The following is a 27,600-nucleotide window of genomic DNA, read 5'->3' on the forward strand; positions in this document are numbered from 1 at the left end:
AAGGAATAACTTCAATAGAATCATTCTATACACTGTAACTTCTTTACATTCTAATAGAAAGTAAAAGTACAAGTAAATGCTGTTAATAAAAAAGCAAAGGGTCAGAATTTTGAGAATTATGAAGTTTATTATTTTAAGTGCTGTGGCACCATGACCAAGGACATTCTAATAGAATGTAAAGAAGTTACATTGTAATACAATGTAACTTCTTTACATTCTAATAGAATTGTCTTTTGAAGATGAACCGGACATTTTTCAGTTTCAAGTAATGACTGGGATGTTACTTTCGGTGGTGCTTTAGTATGGATCATGTTTTGATATTTGAGTCATGTTGTGGATGATCAGATGGAGTTATGATGGTAGCAGTCGCCCAATTGCAGATTCAGCTTGAGCAAAACCTTTGTCTGTTGTGTTCAAATCAGGCCCATAGGAGTTTACAAGGCAGGTGTCCTTTCTCTAAACACTGACCTGATGCATCAAGTGGATATTTTTTGCTGAACATAATATTATGCATTTGTCCTCTACATCCTCTAGTTGGAATGAGCAGACTTATAAACGCACTGTTACAACTCCTTCACAGTGCCATATTGCTTTTCGGAGTGTTCGCCAGGAGTGAGGCTGAACAGACATTGAATGATCACTGTTGTCCAGATGTCCTAGTGACTCCACCATGTGCTCATGGCGTACACAACCAACACTCTAGGTTCTTCCTCCTTGCATTCTGTATGACGATTGAACCTTCTTTGCGCAAAGAATAAATACTTTAAAGACAAACTTCTTTGCTCAATGTTTCTTAATTTCAGTATCATATGACTCACTCTGTACTATTTAATAGTTTTTGCCACCACAAGTGGGAGAAGGTTAAAGCACATATAATGCAGCTTATGCAGAAGGGGGGGGGGGGGGGGGGGGTCATTAGTAAGAGCCACAGCCCATAGCCTCATAGAAGTAAAGGACTCTGATGATGTACATGGAATATCGGCAACTCAAAGCGAAGACTGCCTGCCCTGAATTGAAGGGTCACTGGATGCAAATCCCAAAGGGACAGTTTACGCCATTGCTCCAGTGGATGGTTCCCATGCTCCCAGTAATAATGTTCATTTTGTTACTTTGATCATTTGTGCACACAAGTTGCTCTTAATAACGTGTTCCTTTGAATGACCATTTTGTGTCCCAAAATACTTTTAGGAGGTGTCAAAAATACAAAAACACAGGGTTAAAAGCTGAGGTTAAAAGCTGAAATGCATTTCAGTCAAAAAAAAAAAGAAAAAGTATTACACCTTGTTGGCCCATTTTACATGTCACACAGCAATCATTGTACTCGTTACACTTTACCTTTTTGGACACAGATGGACGGACTTTCTTGAAGGCATCATCAAAGTTCTGTTTGCTCACCCTGATGTCAGCGACTGAGCCAGAAGTGAATGTGTGACCTGTGTGTAAACAATGAACATACATTTAAGTCAATGAACAGAACAGTCAACTCGTCATGAGACAGTCCCGTTTGTTTTTTGTTATATTCTGTCCATAGACCATCTAAATTATGGGCGTAGTCTCTAAAGGTTTCTGAACAGCCGTTGTGAAGCTCAATGTAGGTGGCTTCGGCCTCGGCATCTTAAGAGGTGACACATCGATGGAGCTGAGGCGGGCCCAGGTGACGCAGCTAGTAAGGCCTGCTCGCATGCTCTCAATTATGCCCAACTTTAAGCCTCTACGTCAGGGGTCACCAACCTTTTTGAAACAGAGCTACTTCAAGGGTACTGAGTAGTACGAAGGGCTACTTGTCAATAAAACTTCCTCAACAACAAAGTTGCACAGATCACCTTTTAATAATAAATGTGAAGAGACTGTCTGATCACATGATCAAAGTTAAGTATTCTTCACAATAATTATTAATAATGATTTCCACAACAGTGTTGGTAGGAAACAGATATTTCAACATTTGAAAGTCGGAGGCATCACATCTCATCTCATTTTTGTATCATCACATGATCAAAGCCGGTTAATTTTGCACATAGTGCCTGCTGGTGAATGCTGCAGTGTTAATGTAGACATTTTGGGAGGTCTGGTTCACCTTTGCATTGCGCAATGAAGCCTGTATGCCGGCCCGTCATGGCGGGAGCCCCGTCTGTTGTCACCGACACCAGCTTTTCTAAATGGTACCCTTTTCTCTCCGAAGAAACTTGTAAAAAGTCTTGTCTATACTTTGTATAAGGCTGTAAAAAAATATTTTTATTTCTTCTGTAAAGTTGGCCATTTTAACATGGGGGTCTATGGGGATTGACTGGCTTTTGGAGCAAGCCTTAGTTAGCCATTCGAAGAAATTTAGTTTTTGGCACTTCCATGTTCCACCAGAGGTTGCTGCTTGTGAAAGTTACTACAGTTACCATTGTCCAACTTGCAATTTCCCCTTCCACATTTACTTTACAACTGTGAATCACGTGTTTCCCCTTTTCTACAGGACACTGCTAGCATAAGGAGTAAACACACAGTATATGATAAAACCATTTGAAAGTCAGAACATTCCCTGTTCTGTCATTTAGTTCAGGTAATGCTTATTTTTCATCATGTGTCTTTGTTCCTCATTTTAGAATGCCTGCAAATATATCAGACTGTAACATTTTGCAGGAATATTTTGTTTCTAATATTGTATATTTTCTCAATCGTTCCTGCCAAACCTTTCCAAATCCAAATGACTGTGCTAAGTAATTGGCGTAATATCACAGTACATTATAAACAAAAAGACGACAATCAAATTAATAAAACTGAATGTGCAATGTTCCGTTGTTGTTTTTTGGACTCAGACTAATGTGGACTTGGCATCAACTGAATCTTGAAACAGCTTTAGACAGTTTTGACTACAGCGCTGAATCTAATTAGCTAAAAACTGAATTGTACCATTTTATTAAGGTGATAATGGCTCATAAGATCAGAGTGGAAGGTCACATTTCTGGCACTAGGTTTAATGGAAAGTGCCAGGATACCAAATCAATCAACCCCACCCCAAACATATACACCAAAATGATTGCTAATAATATGCGAATCTGAAAAACACATTACAGTTGCATCTTTAAGTACAGAGATATAAGTCAAGTTACCAGAAGAAGTAGTTTGGGAATTCTGAGACTTCAGGTAGACCCTCAGGGCATTAACAGATGCTTCCCTCACTAACGCAGTCAGGTCAGCTCCACTGGAACACGAACACACACACACGCACGCACGTTCAATTGTCAGACTAAAAGGAGGAGAAACAGTATGAATATGTCCAGTAAGTGTTCAAAGAAAGTTGTTGTTTCCAGCTGGGAATTACCTGAAGCAATCACAGCGCTCATCGAAGGCAATCTCTTCGAGACAGACATCCTGCTCCAGCTGAGGTTTGGTCCCTCCCTACAGAAGATCAACAACTGTGCATTCAAACATGGTCTTAGATGTGGTTAGCCTAGCTTGACACAAAGACTGTAAGCAGGGGGAAAGTGATAGCCTAGCACCTTCAAATGTGAACTAAACTACCGTATGTCTTTCCAACATATACCTGTACTGGTTTAAAAAAACAAAACAAATTAAGTAACATTTAAAAATAAACGTCTAGCTTATAAAATGGCATTAGGGGTAATTTTACTTTAATCTTTGGGCCCCTCTCCTGTATCTCTGGTTAACGTGTACCTTAGTAATGGTAAGCAGGATGGCATGGCGGTCTGCTTGAGGTGGCAGACCTACATACAAGGTTTTATCCAGACGACCTGGCCTCAGTATGGCAGGGTCGATTATATCTGGCAAGAGACAAGACATGACATTTAAAATCCTTGTCACAGATTGAAAAATAGTGGTGAAAGAAGTATTTAGATATTATTCTTCATTAAAAGTACCAATCCAACAATGTAAAAATACTTTATTACCAGTAAAAGTCCTGCATTTAAAATGCTAAGTACAGATGTGTTTTCAGCATCATGTGGTCAGTGTCAAAAGTAAAATTATATCACAAAAAATGTCCCCAGACTAATATCCATATTTCCTCAAATAAAGATCAAGGCCTTTATTTACCTCAACTGCAGGAGATAAGAGACTTTTATTTGAAGCAGGCCTGTATTAGAGGCAGGCCTTTTTTTCTTTATTGCTGGTATACTGTATGTTACAATTTGCTCAAAAACAGAGTCACCATCCCTACCAATATTATTGTCCCCGACATCATTATCATCATCAAGAACCACAAGTTCATTGTTAAACATCTCCTCTTCATCTTCCTCCTCCTGAGAGCACAATAATAATAATAACTAGAAAATGCATTTCCTGCTGAAAATGCGTTGGGATGCTGAAAGCTGAAATTAATCTCAAAAACATTGCTGAAAATAGATATCCAATTTAAAAAAAATTGCAAAAAGCTGAATAATTCAAAAAGTTGAAAGATTACAAATATAAAGTTATATCACCCCTCTCCTGAAAGAGCTGAACATTTTGATATTCAAACGGTTTCTGTAGCTTAAAAGAATTGCAGCAGTAGTGATATTTGTTGTAGTAGTAGTAGAAGTATTATTCGCAGAATAAGTATGAGTAGCATTTGAATAAGTACTAGTTGTAGCAGTAGTGATATTTGTAGGAGCAGTAGTAGTAGAAGTTGTCGTCGAAGTATTTGTAATTAGAAGAAGTAGTAGAAGTAGTAGTATCAGCAGTCGTAGTAATAGCTGTAGTAGTGGTTGTAGTATTTTATAGAACAGTAGTAGTATAATAAGTAGTAGTAGTAATAGTAATAGTAAAGTCAGTTTTTGAAGTAGCAGTAGTAGTAGTACTAGTAGCAGTCGTACTAATAGCTGTAGTAGTATTAGTACTGGTAGTAGCAGGAATAGCAGTATTAGCAGTTGTGGTATAAGTAATAATAGTAGTGGTAGTAATAGCAGTAGTGGTAGTAATACTATTTATGGTAGCAGTAATAGCAGTAGCAGGAATAGTAGCAACAGCAAAAGTTGAATTAGTAGTAGTAGTAGTAATACTAGAAATATTAGCAATAGTAGTAGTTGTCACAGTATTAGTAAGAGCATTCATTATTTCAACAAAAAAGCCTAATTTTGAGCTAAACGTTGAAATACAGTTAATCCATGAGGCTTTTATTTTGAAAGGGTGGGACTGGGTGGGGGGGGGGGAGGGGGAGAGGAGACATAATCATCATGTTTGACACACATAAACAGAGGTTATTAAATGGCAGGCTTCAATAAAGAAATAGGATAACAATAGTTGGAATGCTTAACAGCATTCCAACAATTATTATTATTAAAACGGTGTCTTATAGACAAGTCTAAAACAAACTCTTCTGGCCAGATGGGCCAGCCCCGGTAAAGCCGATGAGGCACTCCTAGCCAGTCAGAGGAAAGCCAGGCGCCGCAGAGCATGTTTGAGGGCAGGCTCTACATCCAAAGGTTCGTGGACAGTGAAGGAGAGATGACAGCGGGCACTCTGACATGCAGACAAACCACGCAGACCTCAAAGTTTTGTTTCCCATAAATGTTTGTAAAACTGCCAATATTCGAGATGTACACATTTGATTTCCCACCTCTTTTGGTCTTGAACATTCGAGGAGGACCAGCAACACATGACACTCTACAAAAGACAGCAGGCTTAATACATCTTTAACAATGCACTGTATTTTATAAAGGTAGACATTTTTTATGTTAAATCACAACCTGAAACTTAACTACCGGTAGTAGCTATATCTGAGAGATAAATGTAGGGAGTACAAGATTTCCCTGTGAAATGAAGTGAATAAAAGAATAAAGTAGGATAAAATGGAATTACTCAAATAAAAGTACATCAAAATTGTACTTAAGTGCAGTACTTCTGTCAAAACATTGCCCCAAAAATACAACTCCAGCTCCCCTCCCTTTCTGCTGAGCCAATAAGCTGGAACCATCTCAGCTTGGTTCAGACTTCAGCATGTCTCTGGTTACCCTGTGGGGTTCATGTGTGTCTGGATCTGTACCTGGTCTGTTAGTTGCAGCCATGATGAAGACCTGCCGTCGAGTCTCCAAGCCATCCATCTCTGTGAGCAGCTGGTTGACCACCCGCACACTGGCTCCTGACTGAATACACACAAACACTATTCATACAGACATCACCAAGTCACTACAAAAGCAAGCTATATGAACCGTGATTACATAGTAGATCACATGCAGAAATCAATGAGTGGGTTGCTCTTATAGCTTTAGGAAATGTGATCTAAAAAAAAAATGTTTTCTATCTTAAGAAGATATTAAATCTTTTTTTCTGTTAGGAGCAGTTTCTAGTTATATGTGGTAACAGTCTAAAGTCGACAGTTTTGGTAATTGGTGAAATCGTAAAAGTTTAACTTTTGGTCTTTTATGGTATGCTTAGGTATTGTGACATACTGGTGGCATATGACTCACATCAAAGCACACAGTTTTTTATGCCTCCACACAATCGATGACAAGTTAGAATAGAAGAAGAATAGAAATGTACTTTATTCATCCCCAAGGGGAAATTTGTCTGTGGCAGCAGCAAACAGGGTTACACAATAAAATAAAATATTGGGTATGGAAAATGCACACGATACACAATATAATAAAATAACAGAGCAGGACCTATTCAATTTAAGAAAACAAAGTACCGGTAATAAAAATGCACAGTATATACACTGAATAGAATTGTGTTAAATTAACAAACTAGGAAAAAAAATAAAAATAAAATAAACAAAACAGTAGTGCACAAGTCTTGCGTTAGTTATAGTCTTGTGTTTGACTTGGCCAGAGGTGATTTATTATACAGTGATATTGCAGAGGGCAGGAATGTTTTCCTGTATCTATCCTTGTGACAGCGGAGCTGAATCAGCCCGTTGGAGAAAGTGCTCCGCTGTCCCTGCAGGAGGTGGTGGAGAGGGTGGTCCGGGTTATCCAAGATGGATAATAGTTTCTTCAGTGTCCTCCACCACTTCTTCCAGATAGTCTTGTTTACAACCAATGATGGAGCCGGCCTTCTTAATCAGTTTATTGTTGGAACGCTGTTAAGCATTCCAACTATTGTTATCCTGTTTCTTTATTGTTGGAATGCTGTTAAGAACTATTGTTCTTCGAATCTTTATTCAACTTCTTCTATTTCTTCTGTCGCACTGCTTCTCCTCCTTCATTTTTTAAGCTACAGAAACCGTTCAACTATTAAAATGTTCAGCTCTTTCACCAGAGGGGTGCTATGACTTTTCATATTTCTAACCTTTAAACTTTTTGAATTATTAAGCTTTTTATTTTCAATAGGATCTCTATGGAGAATATTTTCAAATGGCTTCAGGCACACAGGTGTTCGCGATTGAGCCAATTAGTGATGTTGATAAACACACACACTCACAGACACATGCGCACATACACTCCTCTCCCTCTCTCTCTGTGTCTCTCATAGTCATTCAGGTCTTAGGGATCTTTAGAGGTCTTTCCCCCCTCCTCCACCCCCACACACACACGCCATTTTAAAATAAAAGCCCCACAGAATGAATCCTAACTGAAATGCTTGTGATGAGCCTGTCATTTAATAACCGGTTTGTGTTTATCTAACATTATGATTCTGTCTCCTCTCCCCTTCTCCCCCACACCCCATTTCAAAATAAAAGCCCCAGAGAGTGAATTCTAACTGAACTGCTTGTGATGAAGCCTGTCATTTAATAACTTCTGTTTATGTGTGTCAAACATTATGATTATGTCTCCTCTCCCCCTCCCTCCCCCACCCAGCCCCACCCTTTCAAAATAAAAGCCCCATGGATTAACTGTATGTAAACATTAAGCTCAAAATTCTGCTTTTTTGTTTAAATAATGAATGCTCTTACTAATACTGCAACAACTACTACTGCTGCTAATATGTCTAGTATTACTACGACTACTGCTGCTACTACTTCTACTACAACTTTTGCTGTTGCTACTATTACTAGTGCTATTACTGCTACCATCAATATTATCACTACCACTACTGCTATTACTAGCACTACGACTATTACTTATACTACAACTGCTACTACTGCTATTCATGCTACTACCAGTACTAATACTACGACAGCTATTAGTACGACTGCTACTAGTACAACTACTACTGCTACTTTAAATACTGCCATTACTTTTACTACTACTACTGTTATATTAAATACTATGACCACTACTACAGCTATTACTACTACTACTGATACTAGGCTACTACTTCTTCTAAATACTACTACTTCTTCTAAATACCAATACTTCTTCTTAATACTAATACTTCTACTGCTAATGATACTTCTACTACAACTACGACTTCTACTACTACTATTACAAATATCACTACTGCTACGACTACTACTTATTCTAATGCTACTAATACTTCTACTACTAATAATACTTCTACTTCAAATACAACTTCTACTACTATTACTACAAATATCACTACTTCTGAAATTTGTTTAAGCTACAGAAATTGCTCAAATATCAAAATGTTCAGCTCTTTCAGGAGAGGGGTGCTTTGACTTTTCATATTTGTAATCTTTAAACTTTTTGAATTAAGCTTTTTGCAATTTTCTTTTGAATGGGATCTCTATGGAGAAAATCTTAAAAATCCTGTTATACTTCAACTTTCAAAGCCTTCTTCTTCCTCATACTTTCAGCTACAGACACCATAGTTAGACATTTCAACTAGAAGGTTTTTCAGCAGTGCAGTTTAAATGCTTTCGAGCTTCAACATTTTTCAAACAGATTGTCTCCCATTTCTTAATTTTCAGCAATTTTTTCACCATTAATTTCAGCTTTCAGCATTCCAACGCATTTTCGGCAGAAAATGCTTTTTCTAGTTAAGTCTGCCACCACAATACCATAAGTAGTTTGGAAATGGCAATTTTCTATGTCCCAGGGTGGATGTGCATCACCTCACCAGAAAGGAAAGGAGTTATATCTCAATTCCTCCCTGGTTACTCACATTCCTGCTCCTGTACCCTGACTGCTTCACCTGTCTTTATGATGCATTTAGTGTGTGCTACTGGCATCAACTGACAGGATGCTCCACAATGTGGCTGGTAGGGCTGGGCGGTATGACCAAAAATGCATATCACGGTATTTTGTAAGACTCTGGCGGTTTGACAGTATATCACGGTATTTTTTTCCGTGTTAAAGCATTAATTAATAAACGGCAGGGCAGCGAGCGGTGAACAGCTGTTTGTGTGGCGTGTCTTCCGTTCCGTCACTTCCTGTTTCCTTCACCTACATTCCCCTGGGCCCTAAGCCCCTCCATAGAAAGAAACGGGATTAGACCGTAGGATTTAGTTGTTAGTACGTGTTGTTTTGGTTTATTTCTTTAGTTATTTATATATATATATATATATATATATATAGAGCCTATAGCTTCTTGTCACCGTCTATGTACATTTATAACAAATACCACACATATTATGGTAATCAGTGTTGCATGTGTCTGACCTAAATACCTTTTATTGTTCAGTCTTTGTTCATCTTGCATATCTCTTTTCTGTTCTTTAATGTAACGTTACTGCTGCGACAGAGCCTCTCACAGCTGTGAGCCGACTGTTAGCGAGCTTTACCCAGCATGCAGTTTGGCGGAGAAATTTTATAAATGTACAATTATTAGTGCTACAAATTGTTTATCTGTCACAAACTGTTGTGTCATGGTGTTTTTCCCTGTTAAAGAGCGTTAGTTGTGGGTTGTTAATTGTTGTTATAATAATTGTTGTTATAAAGTTATAAAGTAAACCATGAGTAGGGGTCCCACTCAATACAGGTAAGACAACTAGCTCCGTCCATAGTGCTCCTAGCGGCGAACAATATATTTTGCTGCCTGTTGAAGAGCAACAGAAGTTGTTTCGGCTGTGCACCGGTATGACGGTATATTAAAAATTCATATCATATGGGAAATTGAAACTGGTATACCGGTTGAACCGGTATACCGCCCAGCCCTAGTGGCTGGTGTGTTGTATTGTAGAATCTGATGTTTTGAACATGCTACATGAAGTTCATCCCTCTCACCTCATGGCCTGAGCGGCGAGGACACAGAGCATCAATCTCGTCAAAGAAGATGACGCAAGGAGCTGAGTTGCTTCCTCTCTGAAAGACCTGTCTGACAGCCCGCTCACTTTCTCCCACATACTGCCCAGACAAGCACAGAGATCCATCAGTTAGTGCAACCACATAATATTAACAACAGCCTTCTCTAACTCATTGGGTGTAGTAGTGGATAAGGACAAAGAAGATGACCATCTTTTCAATATATAGTGCAACACAAACTGGTAGGAGATCATGAAGACAGGCTGAAAAACACCAGCCACTGATGCACACTGCTGCGATGCTAGCAGAACAAACTGAATGAGTCAGCGATAAGTCAGTGTCTGTTGGCTGTACTATAATCCAACTGCAAAACAATGCACAGGGAGACTCAGTGACTCACCATGTTGAGCAGCTCTGGACCTTTGACAGAGATGAAGTTGAGGCCTGACTCATTGGCCACTGCCTGACAGGAGACAACAGAGTAACAGTGAAAAATCTGGCACACAGTTTTACTTATTTAGCCCAGATTTTAGGCAGCAAAACAAAAACTGGTACCAAACAATGGTACCAAATCTGGCAACCAGCAGTTGTTACATAACAAATATTTCCATCACGTAACTCCTCCTAAAACCACTATTGCATTTTTTTCCTTCCAGTTATGGATGAACATTGGACAGAGCTTGGCGTTTCACCCTGCTTCAATTCTTTATGCCAAGCTGGGCTAACCACATCCTCTGTACTACACAGACATGAGATTGATTTTGATCACCTCATTTCTCTCAGAAAGAACACAAATCAGCGCATTTCCCAAAATGCTTAACTATTCCTTCAATAATACATATGACTGGTTGTGACGGAATAATACCTGATTTTGTGTCAAAATGCTTAAGATGTATCATCAAAGAACTTGCAGATGCAGGGAGCTTCATGAACAACTTAAGTCCTACACTCAGCTCTCTGAAGAGTTTTTTTTAGTCCAGGGGCAATCCTTGGACTGATTACAAGATGTTTGAGAATGCAATAACAGGACTCAGATCTGTGAATTAAAAAAACATTCTCTAAATAATATAGATATAAATTAGCCATTACAAATCTGTATAAACTGATCGTTCAGGATCTATTTTGATTACAGTACAAATAATTTGTGAAAATTTGTATATTATAGAATTACAATTATAGAATACTAGATATTGTAAGGCTAAACATTTTAGATAACACTAAGACTGTACAAATCTATTGCAGTGCTGTGTTACTCAGTATTAAGTTCACTACCACTACTTAACTATTAGGTATAATTAATTGTGTGATGGGAAACCTTGGCCAGCAGTGTTTTTCCGCATCCTGGAGGTCCAGCCAGCAGCACACCAGATGGAGCACTGAGCCCAAGCGCCCTGAACTGCTCTGGAGAGCGCACTGGAGCCTGAAGGAGACAGGCACAGACACGCACACAGATCACACCTGGGCCAGTCCATTAATGTACACCAAGGAACCCTGTATGTTCATTGTGTAACAGCTGTGGATGATGTCACCGTCAGTAGATGTCAGTGATTTGTATCCCACAATCGGTGTAGAATCAGTCAGATCACAGTTTCACTGGTGCATCTAAACCTTTCTCGAGAATTAATTTCTAAAATATTAAAAAGGGACAATGTTCCCAGTTATGGAATAAGTCAACAGGGCAATCTATGGATACACTGATAAGATTAACCACAGAAAGCCTTGGAGAGAGCTTTCTCCATGCAGCAGGGGGTCAGCTGAGAGTTATAAGTAACTAAGGATGACTAATACCAAGTGCAGGGTGACTTAGAGTCAACAAGCTAAAAAGACTAAGGCAAACAAGATTAAAGTTGTGATTGGTTTTTCAGGAATGATCAAAATTCCTCCACACCTATGACTTAAGTTTGTAAACACATGTGAGAGGGCCACAAAAGATATGAAGATAATCATCTTCATGTCTTAAGTGCAGTCTGGTCAGTCTGGATCAAGGATGTTAATCATGAAGAAGCTTGGTTTGTTTACCAATATGGCCATGGTGAGTTCCTCTCTGATGTCCTGCAGGGCTCCCACATCCTCCCAGGTGACATCAGGCACGGTGGCAAAGCCCTCCCTCTTGGCTGAAGGCTGAACACTGGACAGAGAGGCCAGGAAGTCTGACATGAGGATGGACAGGCCAGCCAGCTCTTCTTCTGATAGTGTCACAGTGCTCTTTAACAATTGCAGCAGGTGCCACAGATCCCCCTGCTGGACACATAACACAACTCATTAGAATAACAGGAAAGCAAGAAAGACATTGCCGTCTGAAGGCCCCTCAAGCTAAATTCAAAACACAGAACTGGAGATGGCTATCACTCTCAAACTAATTGAGAGGTACCAACATTGCATTATTAACAAGATTCCCACGCCTTCCTCAACATTAAATTCAAGGACTGAGCACTTTACAGGCCCATGTCCCTCAAATTCAAGGACCCAAAAGCATGACTTGAAACACAAATCAAGGTAATAATTAACTAGAAAATGCATTGGAATGCTGAAAGCTGAAATGAATCGCAAAATAATTGCTAAAATACAGACAAATGCACTGCTGAAAACCCTTCTAGCTGAAATGTGGTGAAAAATGGTGTGAAACTGGCAGACTTGTATTATCGAAAGAAGCTAGGAGCTGAATTACAATGCAGGAAAAGTATTAGCATTAGCAGAAGTTGTAGTAATGCTCTTCCTAATCCTGCGACAACGACTACTACTGCTGCTAATATTTCTAGTATTACTACAACTTCTGCTGTTGCTACTATTACTACTACTACCAATACTAATACAGCTACTAGTACTACTACTACTGCTATTACTGCTACTTCAAATACTGCTATTACTATTACTACTACTTCATCTACTAATACTGCTGTTATTTTAACTACTACGACTACTACTACAGCTATTACTATGACTACTAATACTTCTACTACCACTTCTACTACTACTACAAATATCATGACTGCGACATACTTTTAGTACTAGTAATATTTATAGTACAACTACCACTTCTACTAACAACTGCTATTGCTACTACTATTACTGCAACTACTACTAAAACTACTAGTACTACAAATGCTCATACCTGCAAACTCACAGGTGAAAAAGGTTACACGCCCGAAACCCTGCCAGGGGGGGGGGGGTGCATGCTCGGATAATTATATTTTAAATATGAGCTTTAACATGTAGCATTCTGATGTACTCTGAGAATCAAATTAAGTGATAGGACAATTTTACTTGAAGCGAAAAACTAATTTATTATTCAGTGATGAATCAGTATTTTAGCTCCAGTTGAACAGCTGGCTAGTTAGCTTCTTTCTTCTTTTTTTTTTGAATCATTGTTATTATTAACCTTTATTTAGACAAAATCAATTGAGACCGAGGTCTCATTTTCAAAAGTTACATAAAAAAGGATGCTAGCTAGCGAGCATCCTGGGATAATTCCACTCTACGATGACTGATTTCATGACGGAAGCAGAAATGGAAGCACCTGCTACTCCCGCAACAATCTACGGTGGTGACGAAGACCAACACCCGTGGATCGCTAGCGAGTTAGTGAGCTGAGGAAGTGTTGACAGTTGTGAGATTTTGTTGATTTGAGTCATCTTAGCTATAATCATTGCAGCACTATTTGGCTAACGTTAGCTAACTTAACATTATGTCTGTGAAGCTTAACACACCTCTACCTGCGTCAGCGGCCTGTTAAAGGCTATTTAGCGTCGCAGGACTAGTCTTCAGCCCAAGAAGAGCGAGATTGAATTCTCCCAATTTTGAAAACCAACTTCTTTTGAAGATGAACAGGGCATTTTTCAGTTTCAAGTAATGACTGGGTTGTTACTTTCGGTGGTGCTTTAGTATTGATCATGTTTTGATATTCGAGTCATTTTGTGGATGATCAGATGGAGTTATGATGGTAGCAGTCGCCCAATTGCAGATTCAGCTTGAGCAAAACCTTTGCCTATTGTGTTCAAATCAGGCCCATAGGAGTTTACAAGGCAGGTGTCCTTTCTCAAAACACTGACCTGATGCATCAAGTGGATATTCTTTGCTGAACACAGTATTATGCATTTGCCCTCTACATCCTCTAGTCAGAATGAGCAGACTTATAAACACGCTGTTACAACTCCTGCACAGTGTTCTATTGCTTTTCGGAGAATTATGATAAGTTCATAGTAGATGCAAAAGTATACTTATGTACAATATATTACGTTGAACATTGTTGCTCCTGGATGGATCACAGCCAACCCAATTATGTTCAACACAGCTCCATGTCCTTGGTCATGGTGGCCACTGCACTTAAAAGAATAAACTTAATAATTCTCAAAATTCTGACCCTTTGCATTTTTATCAACAGCATTTACTTGTACTTTTACTTTCAATACTTAAGCACATTTAATATCAGAAAATGACTATTGATACTTAAGTACAATAAATATCAGATACTTTAAGACTTTTACTCAAGTAGTATTCTAATAGGTGACTTTTACTGGAGTCATTTTCCAGTAAGGTATCTTTACTTTTACTCAAGTATGGCTTTTGGGTACCACTGGCTGTGATCTATACACACCTCTGCATGAATATTTTAATTAAAATCCCTGTTTATATGGTTAAAAAAAAAAAAAAATATATATATATATATATATATATATATATATATATATATATATATATATATATATATATATAAATAAATAAATATATATATCCAAGAAGCCTAGTAGTAGTAACAACGTTTGTGTGGTCAACAACTGTCAAATCAAATAAAGAAAGTACACATCAATTATATTTTAACAATTATTTTTCTCACTTTTCAAATGTAACTGGATGGATTATAAATACATAGAAATACATGAATAAATGTTCTTCTAATTTCAAATACAATTAGGGCTGGATTGAAGAATAACTGACATAACAGAAAGCTTTTCAGAAATGTGCATCTTAAAATAAAGTAATTAATTTCAGAAAAAATGAATTTCACTGAATTGTCCTGCAGCTTTAAATTCAGTTCATTTAGGTGTGAAGTGATGTCAAAAAAGCCACAATATTATATTTTTCTCATCTTCTAAAAAGAGAAATTAGTGTGCATGATCTTTATCTGTGGTTATTAATCCACTTGTTTCAGCTCTATTCTCTCTGTTAACGTCATTGTTGTGAAGTGAATTAACGTGTTAGGATTCTGGTCATACTGGGCTCTTATGTTATTTTCTGTGTCTTCATTTAGATGTGTCAAGAAGAGTTGAGCCCAACAGAGCTGCCTCGAAAACATGCATACACGATCAGGGGAAGGTCAGGATATAAAAAGCATATACTCAGAAATCAATAGTTAAAGTGTAATCGAAAGATAAAGTGTATGATCGTTACATAACAAATGTTTAATACATAGAGTGATTTAACAAATGTAAACCTGATAATAATAATAAGTGTATCTGAGTATAGTGCAGTCTGAGTGTAGAAAGTACGGAGAAAGAGGAAGTAAGCAGGGTGTTTGCTTCAAGGGATGGGGAAATAATGATGGTTGAGAAGAAAAGACACAAAGCACAATAATGATGAAGGATGAGATCAATAATCATTTTATAAGCAAATGTGTACTAAGTAGAGTGATTTAACAATTGTAATAAGTGTGTAACAAATGTCCTGTGTAACCGGAGCTGCGATAAAAGTGTTTTGTCAGGATGACTTGGCAGAAAATAGGAAAAGACTGTCGCAAGAGATGAGTCATAGAGGCATGATACAGGATGAAGCCTGGACATGTCCGGACATGTTCGAACCCAACACCCTTTCCAGAGGGTGGGGGGATGAGATCATGTATTGAACAGGAGGGGGCTGACAGCCCAAATGATGGATAAAAGAAGTGACTTGCAAACAGCAAACTGGGATTTCAACACGGGTGCCGTCCAAGGGCACCGATGAGGAGATACGGACGATCATAACTGATGTATTGAGGACTTCGTCTCTGTTCACGGAAAGAAGACCACTGTTCGTGGACAATAAGATTTAAAGACGGAGGTTTCCTCTCCCCACTGCTCGATTCTTAACAACTGGACAACGGAGAAGACGCAGCAGCCCTAGAAAGACTTTGTACTGAGTTTTGAGGACTGTTGAATGGACTCCGCTGCAGAGCGGGAGGACCGAGGGTCTGGCCGGACCTTCGCTCCTAACAACTCCAAAAGAACCTTTTCATCGCACCATTGAACATCCAGCTCCAACCGAGCCATCTCGGCAACTAAAACTAATGAGTATAACCTGAGAAGAAAATTAACGTAACGAATCAAGTGTAGTGACATTTTATGTGAGCTGTAGCTTTAACCCTTGCAAACTAACCACATATAACCTGCAATAAATATCTAATCTGCATTTAAAGTAAATTTCTCAAGTGCATTCATTTGCTCAAGTAGTAAAAAGTTCCTCGTGGCAGTAAAAGGTTTAAGTCATTGTATGTCTAACAACTGAGTTCTGAAAGGTTATCCTAGAGACCGAATCCACTTAACAACCCCTTACGGTTTTAGAAAGAAGTAATCCTAGCCGTTAAAACCTAACCTGGCTTTTACCAAGAGCACGGATCCATAAGAGGGAAGCTGCCATAACCGACGCGACTGGTGGGAGCGCCCGGGGTCAGGACTGGTCTCTCGGCCGAGCGCGCTCAGACCGGAGGAAGCAGGGTAGACGTCGGGAGTAACGGCAGTTAGCGGAGCCAGGCGAGTTCCCTCGCCAGAACACCAGCTCGACAATCTTATAATAGAGAGCTGAGTCAGTAAGTAGCCCCGTATCGGGCCAGAAGTATCCCAGGATCTAACAGATGGGAGTGGGTACGTTTGTTCAAAAGAGTTGTGATTTGTCTCGTAGTGGCGCTTCATTTACCGCTTTTAATTATCGTCACGGTCTCTAAACATGTGAGACACACTGGTTTTAAACTGTCCATGTGAAGAATTAACCTATACGAGTCTGTTCATTCTGGTCTCTCTGACCACTTTTCTCTTTTTGGAGAACGTCATGTGAAATAACTTCTCTAACTCACGTAATATTCTCCTGCTCTTCCTTCTCTTTCCTCGTCTCTCCCCCGGTGTGTGTACAGCTCAGAATACCCATATTTGATTCGCTGAGCTGCATCACGTGATGTGATTTACAACGCATTGGTCGGTGCGTTTCCTGCATCGCTGAACGAGTGCTGTAAAGGCTGAAAAAGCTGCGCAGCGCCGGTTAAAATAGAAGCGCTCTGTGAAAATAAAAACGATTTTAGGTCCTGGGTCCGGATACGACAGCGTCTGGGTCCGGATCCGGACCGCGGCCCGCCAATTGGCGACCCCTTCTCTACAGATATGTTGCTGTATAAATATTGACGACAAAGGTTTCTATGAATAGACAAAAACATGGTTTTACATGAAGTAGGAGTACCTGCACATTTTTTTAAATATTACATTATGACTGAGCAAGAGGTCATCTGCCAAAGGGACAGTTTCATACAGAGTGGCACTTTTGAAGTGTATTGTTGGAGCGTCCCATACCTGCAGGTGACTCTGTCCCGATTCTTCTTGAGGTACAGGGTTGATGTCTGTTTGTTGCTCTCTGACCTCTCCATCTGTCAAAGCAGCCTCAGTCTGAACTCTGCTTGTTAAAAGCTCTTTAGTAGAGCTCGGGCTTTGGCTCTGTCCTCTCATTTCCAGCAGAACCCTGCTTACAGCACTCATGGCAGCTTCCCGGCACAGAGCCATAAGGTCTGCACCCACGTAGCCTGGGGTTAGCCGGGCCAGCTGCTGGTAGTCAAAGTCCTCCCGCAGCTTCAGCTTTCGACACAACGTCTTCAATATCCTGACAAAAACAAAAGACATTCTGTTTCAGTATTGAAACTGTGTGAGTGTTAACAGTCAGAAAGTGTGGCCATTTGGAAAATGCCGATTTGCATATATTTCTGTGTTCACTTCAAAGAAGGCCGAATATACTGGAAACACGATTTAAAGCAATTGTAGTCACAAAGCTAACTACTGCATGATGTGTGTATTTATTGACATGAATAAATGCTGAATATAAGAGATGTACAAATATTTTATATATGATGATGAATAAATGATGGAATTATAAAAGCAGTTGATATGCAACACTGATTGAAATTAAAGTTGAATGGAAAATCAGGAAGCACAACACGCTTTGTCATAGCTTTCCTCTCATCTCACTGTTGATGTTGTGAAAATCAGCTGAGAACTATAAAGAGAAAAGTTGTAGAAAATCTGGAAATTTAGTGACGATATATGATGCTATGACAAACCCATTTCCCCCCCCCCCCCCACATTTTCTTTAAAATTATGAAATTTGCTCTATTCTGGCCATGGTTTTTATCCCGAGCAAATGCATACATGAAAAGTATATAATAAAAAACATTGTACCTTCAAAAAGTATACTATTGACACAGTCCTGTTGGGGATGAGGTAACATTTGGCCCACTGTCAGCTTTGGTGAACTTTTTTCAACATAAAAAATGATTTACATTTCAAACCGTTTTCCACAGTACGAACACTGAACAAACACTTTCACAAAAAGGCAACATGTTGGCTAAAAAACTGAAAAGCATCTCTTACGCCAGAGGTTCTCAAACTTTTTCTGTCGCGCCCCACTTTGGAGGAAGAAAAATGTTCACGCCCCACCGCCCCAATAAAATTGTAACAAAATGGTCTCTGTTGAATTTGTATTGGAATAACATTTTGTGACTCCATCTGTGCTTTTACAAATAATAGAATAAAGAAAATTGCAATAACTTTCTTAAGTAAACCAGATTGCTCCATCAGACAAAAACAAATAAAATGTGCAATCACTTTGTTAGAACAATGCAAATAAAGTTATATCTGTGCAAAAAATAACTACAATTTGGCAAAAAATAGCTTCAGACATAAAACACAGACTGGTCTCTCCTCATCTCCTACCGCGTTCACTGTGAAACCCAGAGCAAGATAGGCGTCATCATATTTTCTTCTTGGCTGCTTGCTGTTCGTCTCGGATGCATCGATTGCGGTTGCTTTTCTTTTCCCGCCTGCTAAATGTCTCTTCATTTTGAACACTAAGCCACACATGAGTCGCCAAGGATCATGGCCGTCGCGCATGCGCAAGCGTAACCTGTTAACGGCGTTACGTAAACATTTAAATGAAAGTACAGGCATTTCGCCATGTATTTATTAATTACTTAAAAAAAAGAATAATAATAATAATAATAATTCTGCATTTTCCCCTGCGCCCCACCTGTAATACCACCGCGCCCCACTAGAGGGGCGCACCCCATAGTTTGAGAACCACTGTCTTACGCCGTAAACAAGGCCTGTTTAAGGCATGGCCAATGGGGTGGGGAATGCCCCCCCCCAAATGATCCGCCTGCCCCACCGACATTTACCCCAACATTAAAATAAATATGTAGCCTATTTTATCTTGAAGTTGTGTGGCAACTTTACATGCATTAATATTAGTCAACTCTAATTGACAAAATTATCAAAGGTTAGACAGACTTTATGGAGGACTGATGTTGATAAATCCACGGCCTCTGAGAAGTCCCGCGTCAGACCGCAGTGCCATTACGCACGGCCGTTCACTGTGTGAACATCAGTGGTGAGCCTTCTCTGCTGGCCTAAACAGAATCGCAAAGTTATAGCTGTTTTACAATTTTTCATAAATACACGATATGTATTCTAATTATTTGTCCCATTAGCTTATTAGCTCATTTATCTATAAATGAGCTATAGATCATCAAACAAACATCTATGTGAGGATGTATCGAGTGCAACACACATCACAGATAATCTAGCATACAACGAGCGCGTCAACCAGGTTATCCAGAGGGAAAGACACCTCAGGAGCCTACAGCCACACGGAAGCACAAACCCAAACCAGCCTACAGAGTTCATCTAACATCAACCTCTGGGCTTCTCTAACAGGATTTGTGCGCCACTTTCAGTCCACCAACTACGAACGGTATTCCTGGCTGATGTCATCGGAGAAGCGTTGAAAATTGTACTGCTGGGAATGCGTTCGATTTGCTAACCTCAGTTGCCTGACCAAGGCAGCTACAAGACAAAAAAGAATGGCAGGACACAACTTTTGGAGATACCCGAGTGGATCTACAAATCAATTAACAAATTCGCAGGGAACCGGGGGGTGGGGGGGTGCTCCGAGAATTTTATTTTAAATATGAGCTTTAACATGTAGCATTCTGGTGTACTCTGAGAATACAATTAAGTGATAAGATAATATTTACTTTCAGCAAAAAACTAATTTATTCAGTGATTAATCAGTATTTCAGCTCTAATTGAACAGCTGTCTCGTTCGCTTTCTTTTTTTAAATCAATATTATTATTATTATTAACCTTTTTTAGACAATTTATTGAGACCGAGGTCTCATTTTCAAAAGTTTTAGTCATAAAAACAAAGATAGCAAGAGTAGAGAGAACCTATACCTATACAAAATAAAGTGATTCGTTTTCATTGAACCCTGTTACTGTATGGCTTAATATTAACTTCCACTGTTACTGTAAAGCTGTTACAATTGTGGCCTATCTTCTGTTTGCAATTAATATGCATTCAATCCAGTTCAATTATTTTAATGAAAATGATAATCTACTCTGGCTAAGGTAGTTCATCAAGAGTAAAATAATAGCTGTGATCTATACACACCTCTGCATTAGCAACCCACTGAAATGAAGGTACAGGCTCCTTAACCCTCTCATTACTTCAGGGTTCTTGAGAGCCACGTGAGACTGTTGGGACCGTTAGTACACCGACTGTGGTCATTTCAGTGAACAGTGTGTACAGTGTGATGAGAGGGCACGTGAGCCCTTGTTGCTGTAGTTCATCTCCTTGGAGCATAGGCTGCATTCAGCATACCCTGCCTTATCAATGCATTTAAAACACTGACAGCGGGAAGCTGTACTCATGTCTGTTTAGACCTCCATCTTTATCCAGCATGTTTCATAACGTTATGTTTTTTCCTCCTAAATCGCGATAGCGACGAACGTCAACAGTCAACAAAGTTCCGCATGCAGTGGACGTTAAGTTACCCAGCAAGTGTGAACGGTAATGGCACATAACGTAACTTAAACTGTAACGGAGGGATATGAAGACGCTGTGTAGACAGCTTAACGCTGATTGGCTAAGATTCGACACGTCAACGATGTTCTATTGCAGGGGTCGGCAACCTTTACTATCCAAAGCCATTTTGCTCCATTTTCCACCAAATAAAATTTGTCTGGAGCCGCAAAAGCTATTTGATATCACAGCTTATAAAGTTTTGTATATAGTTATATTATATATACAAAAACTATAGTTTGTTGTATTTATGAAATTATAGAACAAGAATAGACAATTGACATTGTATTGCTATTTTACCTGTTCAAACAATATCAAACTCTTAAAAGAGTTTGCTGCAGCAGTTGAGAACTCATCTCCAGCATGATACTTTTGAGCAAATGCTGTGTGTTTATTCTGGAAGTGTCATTCAACATTACATTGTTTGCACATATCAAACATACAGGTAAGCCAGCATCGTTGGCAGTGAAAGTAAATGAAGACGTCCACGCAGAATTAAACTCTTATTTTCCTCCGTGACTTTTCTTTTTTTGGATTTATCCATTGATAGTTTACCGAGGGCCTGAAAATTATGATTAGCCACCTGCAGGGAAAGGCTCTTGACAGGTGTAATAGGATGTGACGCATATTTTAGATTACAAAATATTAAAACATTTTTATTTAAGGTCAGGCATTACTGACCATGTTGTCTTTACCATCAGCAGTTGTCCAGTGAAAGTCTGCATTATTACGGCGGAAGCAGCTGTTATTGGAGCGAGCAGCGTGTCCAGCGGCGTTATCAGACCTACGGAGCGGCCGTCTGAAGTCACGTTAGCGGCTTTGAGCAACTAATCTACTTCCTGTTTACACCGGCACCCACCCTCATTCCCACTGTACGTGAATAGTCACGTGATATTCTATTTAAGGCGTTTGAGTCTGGACGGAGATCATTTAGAACAGAGGTCCCCAAACTTTTTTGCACCACGGACCGGTTTCATGTGAGACACATGCCCGCCACGTCAGTTTATGTGGCCCGCGAATCTGCCAGCAAAAACAAAAAACTTTTTTTTTTCTTTTTTTGGAAAAATTAAAAGTTAGACTTGAAAATAAAAGTATCCACATGGTTGAAAATATGAGATAACATGTCTGTGTACCGACATTAAAACTATCACAACAGGTGGACAGGAGAGGCAACAGCCCGAAAAGCGGTTTTCGAACGATTGAAAAAGATCGACAAATAATCCCAAAATGTCCACGAAGACAAAAATTGATGCAGAGGGAAGAAAATGTAATGAAAGATGGGAAAGCGAATACATGTTTGTGCTTCAAGGAGAAACACTGGTCTGTCTTCTGTGTTATGAGGCAGTGTCGGTGAAGAAGGATACAATTTACTTCGGCATTTTGACACCAAACAAGGAGCTAAATTTAGCCTCCAAGAAAACCATCAAATTGTCCAAGAATTAAAAGCAGACTGCAATCACAGCAGAATATATTTACACAGCTACAGCCCAGTGCATGCTGAAGGTATGTGAGCAGAGCTCCGACCAGATACAGACTTTTACAAATGTCAGTTTGTGAAGAAACACCATCGCAGACCGAGTTCATGAACTAGCAGCAATCTAACAACACAGCTAGCTAAGAGACGAGCAGGTACTTGTGTTTCTAATGAACTGTTGATGAAAGCACAGACAACACGGATACATCATCTATCCATGTTCATCAGACCTGACTCTCAGTGAGCAGCTCTTGGATGTAGCTGCCATGCACAGGACGACGACAGGGAGGAACATTAGTGATGCAGAGAGGTGACACAAACAGCTTTGAACAAAGTTAATGTCAGAACTTGTGTTTGATATTTGTCTTTGTTATTTTCTTTGATAGTTTGATCTTTGATAGAGTCATGTGGGTTTCTTAACCCTCAATTAAAATGATTTATGGTATAATAACAGAAATGTGTTTAAATATAATTTTTTATTTATATAACTGCATGTACAATATTTTTACACTTGAATAAACAATAATCAAATGCAGAGAGAGTTATTTAATAATATGTTAGGGAGAAGTTAGTTATACAGTCTTACATTTACAACCGGCCCTTTGAGGGCGACCGTGATGCTGATGTGGCCCAGAGTGGAAATGAGTTTGACACCCCTGATGTAAGACAATATTTTCACGGACCGGCCTTCAAGGTGTGGCGGAAAAACACAACAAAATAAAATATGACCGGCATGAAAACAAATGTAAAATGCTTAAATAAATACAACTCACAATAACGCTGAATCAGTGGGAGCCCTGAGCTTGTTTCTCTGCAACGAGACGGTCCCATCTGGGGGTAACGGGAGACAATGACACCCGAAGTCTGTTCCTTATGTCCAGTCTACTCCGTTTTGTTTTGAATGCCGTCACTGCAGAACATCCCGCTTCACAGAGAGGATGTGTGAAATGGAAGCAGGGTTTTCAGTGCTTTAGTGGTGATCTCAGGATACTCAGCCTTGATTTTAATCCAAACACCAGCAGAGTTGTTGTCTCATACTTTTAAGGCCACCGTCATTTACAATCTCCAGCAGCTGATCTTCCTGTCGCCACATATTCTGCAGAGCGGGCTTGGCGCGTCAGAATTACTCCTAATATTTAATCAGACTCCTGATATTGTCTGTTAAATGAAGCTTTATTTTTCTTGGAAGTTGTAGCTCTTCTTGTCTCCTTAGTGGCCTTTCCCCCTTTGCAAAGACGCTCTCCAAAAGTTTTTTACTAATTTTCGCTAGTTTGCGGGCTTCATTTTTGAGGTAACGTATCACGTGAACGAGACGAGCGTCTTGACATGTGTCAAGAGGCTCAGGCAGATGAAATTGCGAGAGAATCCAGTCAATTTTCGAAATAAAACTTCTTTCAGACTCTGATAATCAATACAACGGAAATAATATAATATTTATTCTTTCTGTGCGGCCCGGTACTGTAAGAAATTTGAGCAAAAAACTGTAGTTAGTAGATATAATAAAAGTGTTTAATAATTCATAATTAAGAATTCATAATTAGTCATAAACATAAGGGTTTTGGGAATGCTTAATTAAGATAAACATAAAGTGTTGTAAGATTAGTAGCTAATAAGACATGAAGCGTCTGCCAAGGTTGCAGAAGTCTAGCTTATATACTGAAGGATTATCATAGAAGGGAGTAAGTCATAACTGACAGGATTTGAATGTGTTAGCTGCTCAGGGAGAGAGAGATGTGGAGATAGGCGTTTACTGAAGTGCGTAGTGTAGTTATCCAATAGCAATTGAGATAGACGGAAGGGGAGGAGTCGCGAACGAATATGTGGGCGGAGTTAGAAGTGTTTTTAACCCCGTTTATTCCAAACGGGGTTAATATTGTAATATTTCATAGGACTTCCACATTAACTTCCACTGTTACTGTAAAGCTGTTACAATTGTGGCCTATCTTCTGTTTGCAATTAATATGCATTCAATCCAGTTCAATTATTTTAATGAAAATGATAATCTACTCTGGCTAAGGTAGTTCATCAAGAGTAAAATAATAGCTGTGATCTATACACACCTCTGCATTAGCAACCCACTGAAATGAAGGTACAGGCTCCTTAACCCTCTCATTACTTCAGGGTTCTTGAGATGTACTCCAATGTTTAACTGTAATCGTACTTGCATCAGTGGAATTAAATTCCTTATAATTGTAAACCAGTCTTGGTAGATTTCTTATTGGAGCGTGTCGACTGTACAAAGCAGCGGCCACACGTGCTCCGGCCTCCTTCTCTGGGGTGTGAGTCTCTTCCTCAACAGTACCAAATGATCCACGGCCCGGTTGGGGACCACTTATTTAGAAAACGTTTAAAACAAAAACGTATTAGTTTGGATGTAGACTCAAGAGAGCCGCAACAGAGGAGCTCGGTCATCAGGAGGGAGCTTGGAGTCGAGCCACTACTCCTTCGCGTCGAATGGAGTCAGATGAGGTGGTTCGGGCATCTAATTAGGATGCATCCTGGACGTCTCCCACTGGAGGTTTTCCAGGCACGTCCAACTGGGAAGAGACCCCGGGGAAGACCCAGAACACGCTGGAGGGATTACATCTCCCAGCTGGCCTGGGAACGCCTCGGGATCCCCCAGAATGAGCTGGAACATGTTGCCGGTGAGAGGGAAGTCTGGGTCAGCCTGCTTGGCCTGCTGCCACCGCGACCCGACCCCGGATAAGCAGAGGAAAATGGATGGATGGATGATTCAAAATGGCGAATTTCACCGAAAAGTGACAAGTTTGCAGGTATGTATATAGCTGAAGTGATGGGAGAGGAGATAAGATGGGAGATAAATCAAGCATCTTTTGTCGCTGTTATGGTGGCCGAAACGACTGATGAGTAATACATCGCAGCTGGCACTGGTGGTTCGTTATGTGACAGATACCGGCATCAAGAAAAGGTTTGTCATATTTTACGATGTTACCAGCAACAAGAGAGCCGATGACATTGCTGCTCTTCTCCGATTTCTGGAGGACCACGATTGTCTGGACAAAGTCGTGGCTCAGTGTTTTGATGGCACAGCGGTCATGGCATCTGGACTTAATGGAGTGCAGGCTAAAGTTAAAAAGATGGCTCCTATGGCTTTATTTATACACTGCTATGCCCATTGGCTGAATTTAGTGCTGACTCAAGGGGTCTCAAAGCTGAGAGAATGTAAAATATTTTTTTACCTACCATCTCAATGGCCTCGCTGCGGTTTTTTCTAGGTCCCCAGTGACATCTGCCAGCGGCGTCTTCCTCGTGTGCCACCAACACAGTGGCAATATAGCTCTATACTGGTCAGCATGGTCTTTGGCAACAGAGCTGCCCTACAGGAGATTTTTGAGCACATTCTGGAGCACCATGACGAGTATGACGAGGAATCTGTGCGCTGTGCTGACGGATACAAAGCCCATCTGGTTTTGTTTTTTGCTGTCCACTTTCCATGTGCTTTTTGGAATACTACAGAACAAAAAAATGGACGTACAATTCTGTCTGAAAAGAGTGGATGAGTTTTGTGACACTATTGAGAGAAAAGGGACGGTTTGCTGACACTTTTGAGTCCACTGTGCGTGAAACAGGTGCCCCAAGCGCACGGAGAGGCCAAGCGCAGGGAGACATGTGTGCACTGTACCAGAAACTCCTCAGCGATATCTTGGACAACATTGCCCAGACATTGCCCAGATCCGAAATCGGTTCAAAGACCAGGAGAAATTAACTTTCTCTCCCTCCTCGACCCCCAGCAGTTTCAGGCATATCGGAAGAAATTCCTGGATTCAGCCTTCTCTAGCCTAACGCAGAGTGATCTGACACGGGTTAAAACAGAACTGACTGTAATGTATGCTATGGCTGACTTTGAAGGAAAAAGCCCTGCTTTTGTGTTTTTACATCTGCAGTACTGTCAGTGTTAATTTGTCTATCGTGTCGTTTTTATATGGTTAATATTGTTCCCGTTGATGTAAAAAATATTTGAATGGCCTGTGCTCTTAAATGTGCGGCGTTTTAGCGCCGCAGTGTTGCTGGAATGTTTTATCATACTTTGTCATATAAATATATGCGACTGGTTCTTGTGAGTTTGTTCTTGTCATTGTGTTAATTACATTGATTTTGACGATATGCATTGACTATGCATTGCCCGTTAATGACGAAGCATCCTGTCATAGTGTATTTCTAGGTGTAACATTTTATTTCACTTGTCAAATGTTGCAGTGTTATGTGAATATTAGTGGTGTACCGGGTTCGGATCAGAACGGGCTGAATTAAAGTAGTGGCAATGCCTCCCGCTATCCCTGCAAGAAAGCAGTCGTGTTGTTACTTCAGTCAAACAGTATAACCAGCTTCGAAAAGCTTCCTGATTTTGGTCCAATCCGATCACGGCTCATTTGTGAACAGTCTCACAGGTGCGTCCTGCCTCCATTATACAACCACAACTGGTTGTATTCAAGACCCTTTTGACGAGAATTTATCATTGTTATTGGGTTTAAAAAAATGGACACATCTGCCGCAGTTGATCGACCAGTCGACTACTTTTTGAGAGTAGTAGAGGACTACAAAAATGCAGCTGTTGTGAATGACCTTGTAGATCATCAAGCATTTATAATCATGTTTGGCTGACCTGAGACGAGCTGCTTCATCAGGGATACCAAGACAGATCTCTCGGTCGAATCGTCCAGCTCTGCGGAGGGCAGGGTCCAGGGAGTCTGGCCTGTTGGTGGCACCGATAACCATGACCTGAGCGGTCACCGTCAGACTGTTCAAGTCTGTCAGGAGGCAAACACCAGTAAAATATAATTTCACCTGTGGAAGTCGCAACTATTTATTTGTTCTTGACAATCCCTTCATCTTTTGTATAATACGGAATATCCAGCAGAGCCTCAATCAGCATAATTTAGTGGTATCAGATTTGGGTTGAGTGACAGGTGAGGCTACGGTGTATTGGATAATTCAGGTGACATATCCTCGTATATTTGATGGCATTCTTCTTACATGGCATCGTTTACACGTGCCAAAATTGCACATGCCGCT

The 27,600-nt window shown here is 39.9% G+C and overlaps 1 protein-coding gene across 4 annotated transcripts in view; it reads right to left on the reverse strand.

Moving 5' to 3' along the window:
• Positions 1 to 27,600, reverse strand: part of nvl (nuclear VCP like) — a 49,944-nt gene that overhangs the window by 1,404 nt on the left and 20,940 nt on the right. For 2 of the 4 annotated variants that reach the window (XM_079280959.1, XM_079280958.1), the window contains exons 13-23: positions 27,191 to 27,335; positions 17,537 to 17,840; positions 12,027 to 12,248; positions 11,323 to 11,427; positions 10,408 to 10,470; positions 9,990 to 10,109; positions 5,969 to 6,068; positions 3,664 to 3,770; positions 3,311 to 3,387; positions 3,099 to 3,190; positions 1,336 to 1,433 (exon numbers count right to left, since the gene is read on the reverse strand). In XM_079280959.1, coding sequence (XP_079137085.1) covers positions 1,336 to 1,433; positions 3,099 to 3,190; positions 3,311 to 3,387; positions 3,664 to 3,770; positions 5,969 to 6,068; positions 9,990 to 10,109; positions 10,408 to 10,470; positions 11,323 to 11,427; positions 12,027 to 12,248; positions 17,537 to 17,840; positions 27,191 to 27,335 — 1,433 coding nt within the window. Of the gene's footprint in view, positions 1 to 1,335; positions 1,434 to 3,098; positions 3,191 to 3,310; positions 3,388 to 3,663; positions 3,771 to 5,968; positions 6,069 to 9,989; positions 10,110 to 10,407; positions 10,471 to 11,322; positions 11,428 to 12,026; positions 12,249 to 17,536; positions 17,841 to 27,190; positions 27,336 to 27,600 lie in introns of those variants that run through there. The other 2 variants (XM_079280960.1, XR_013772475.1) reach the window with 2 other exon arrangements.

Source organism: Melanostigma gelatinosum, assembly GCF_949748355.1.
Source record: "Melanostigma gelatinosum genome assembly, chromosome: 12".
In the NCBI taxonomy this organism is placed as follows: Eukaryota; Metazoa; Chordata; class Actinopteri; order Perciformes; family Zoarcidae; genus Melanostigma; species Melanostigma gelatinosum.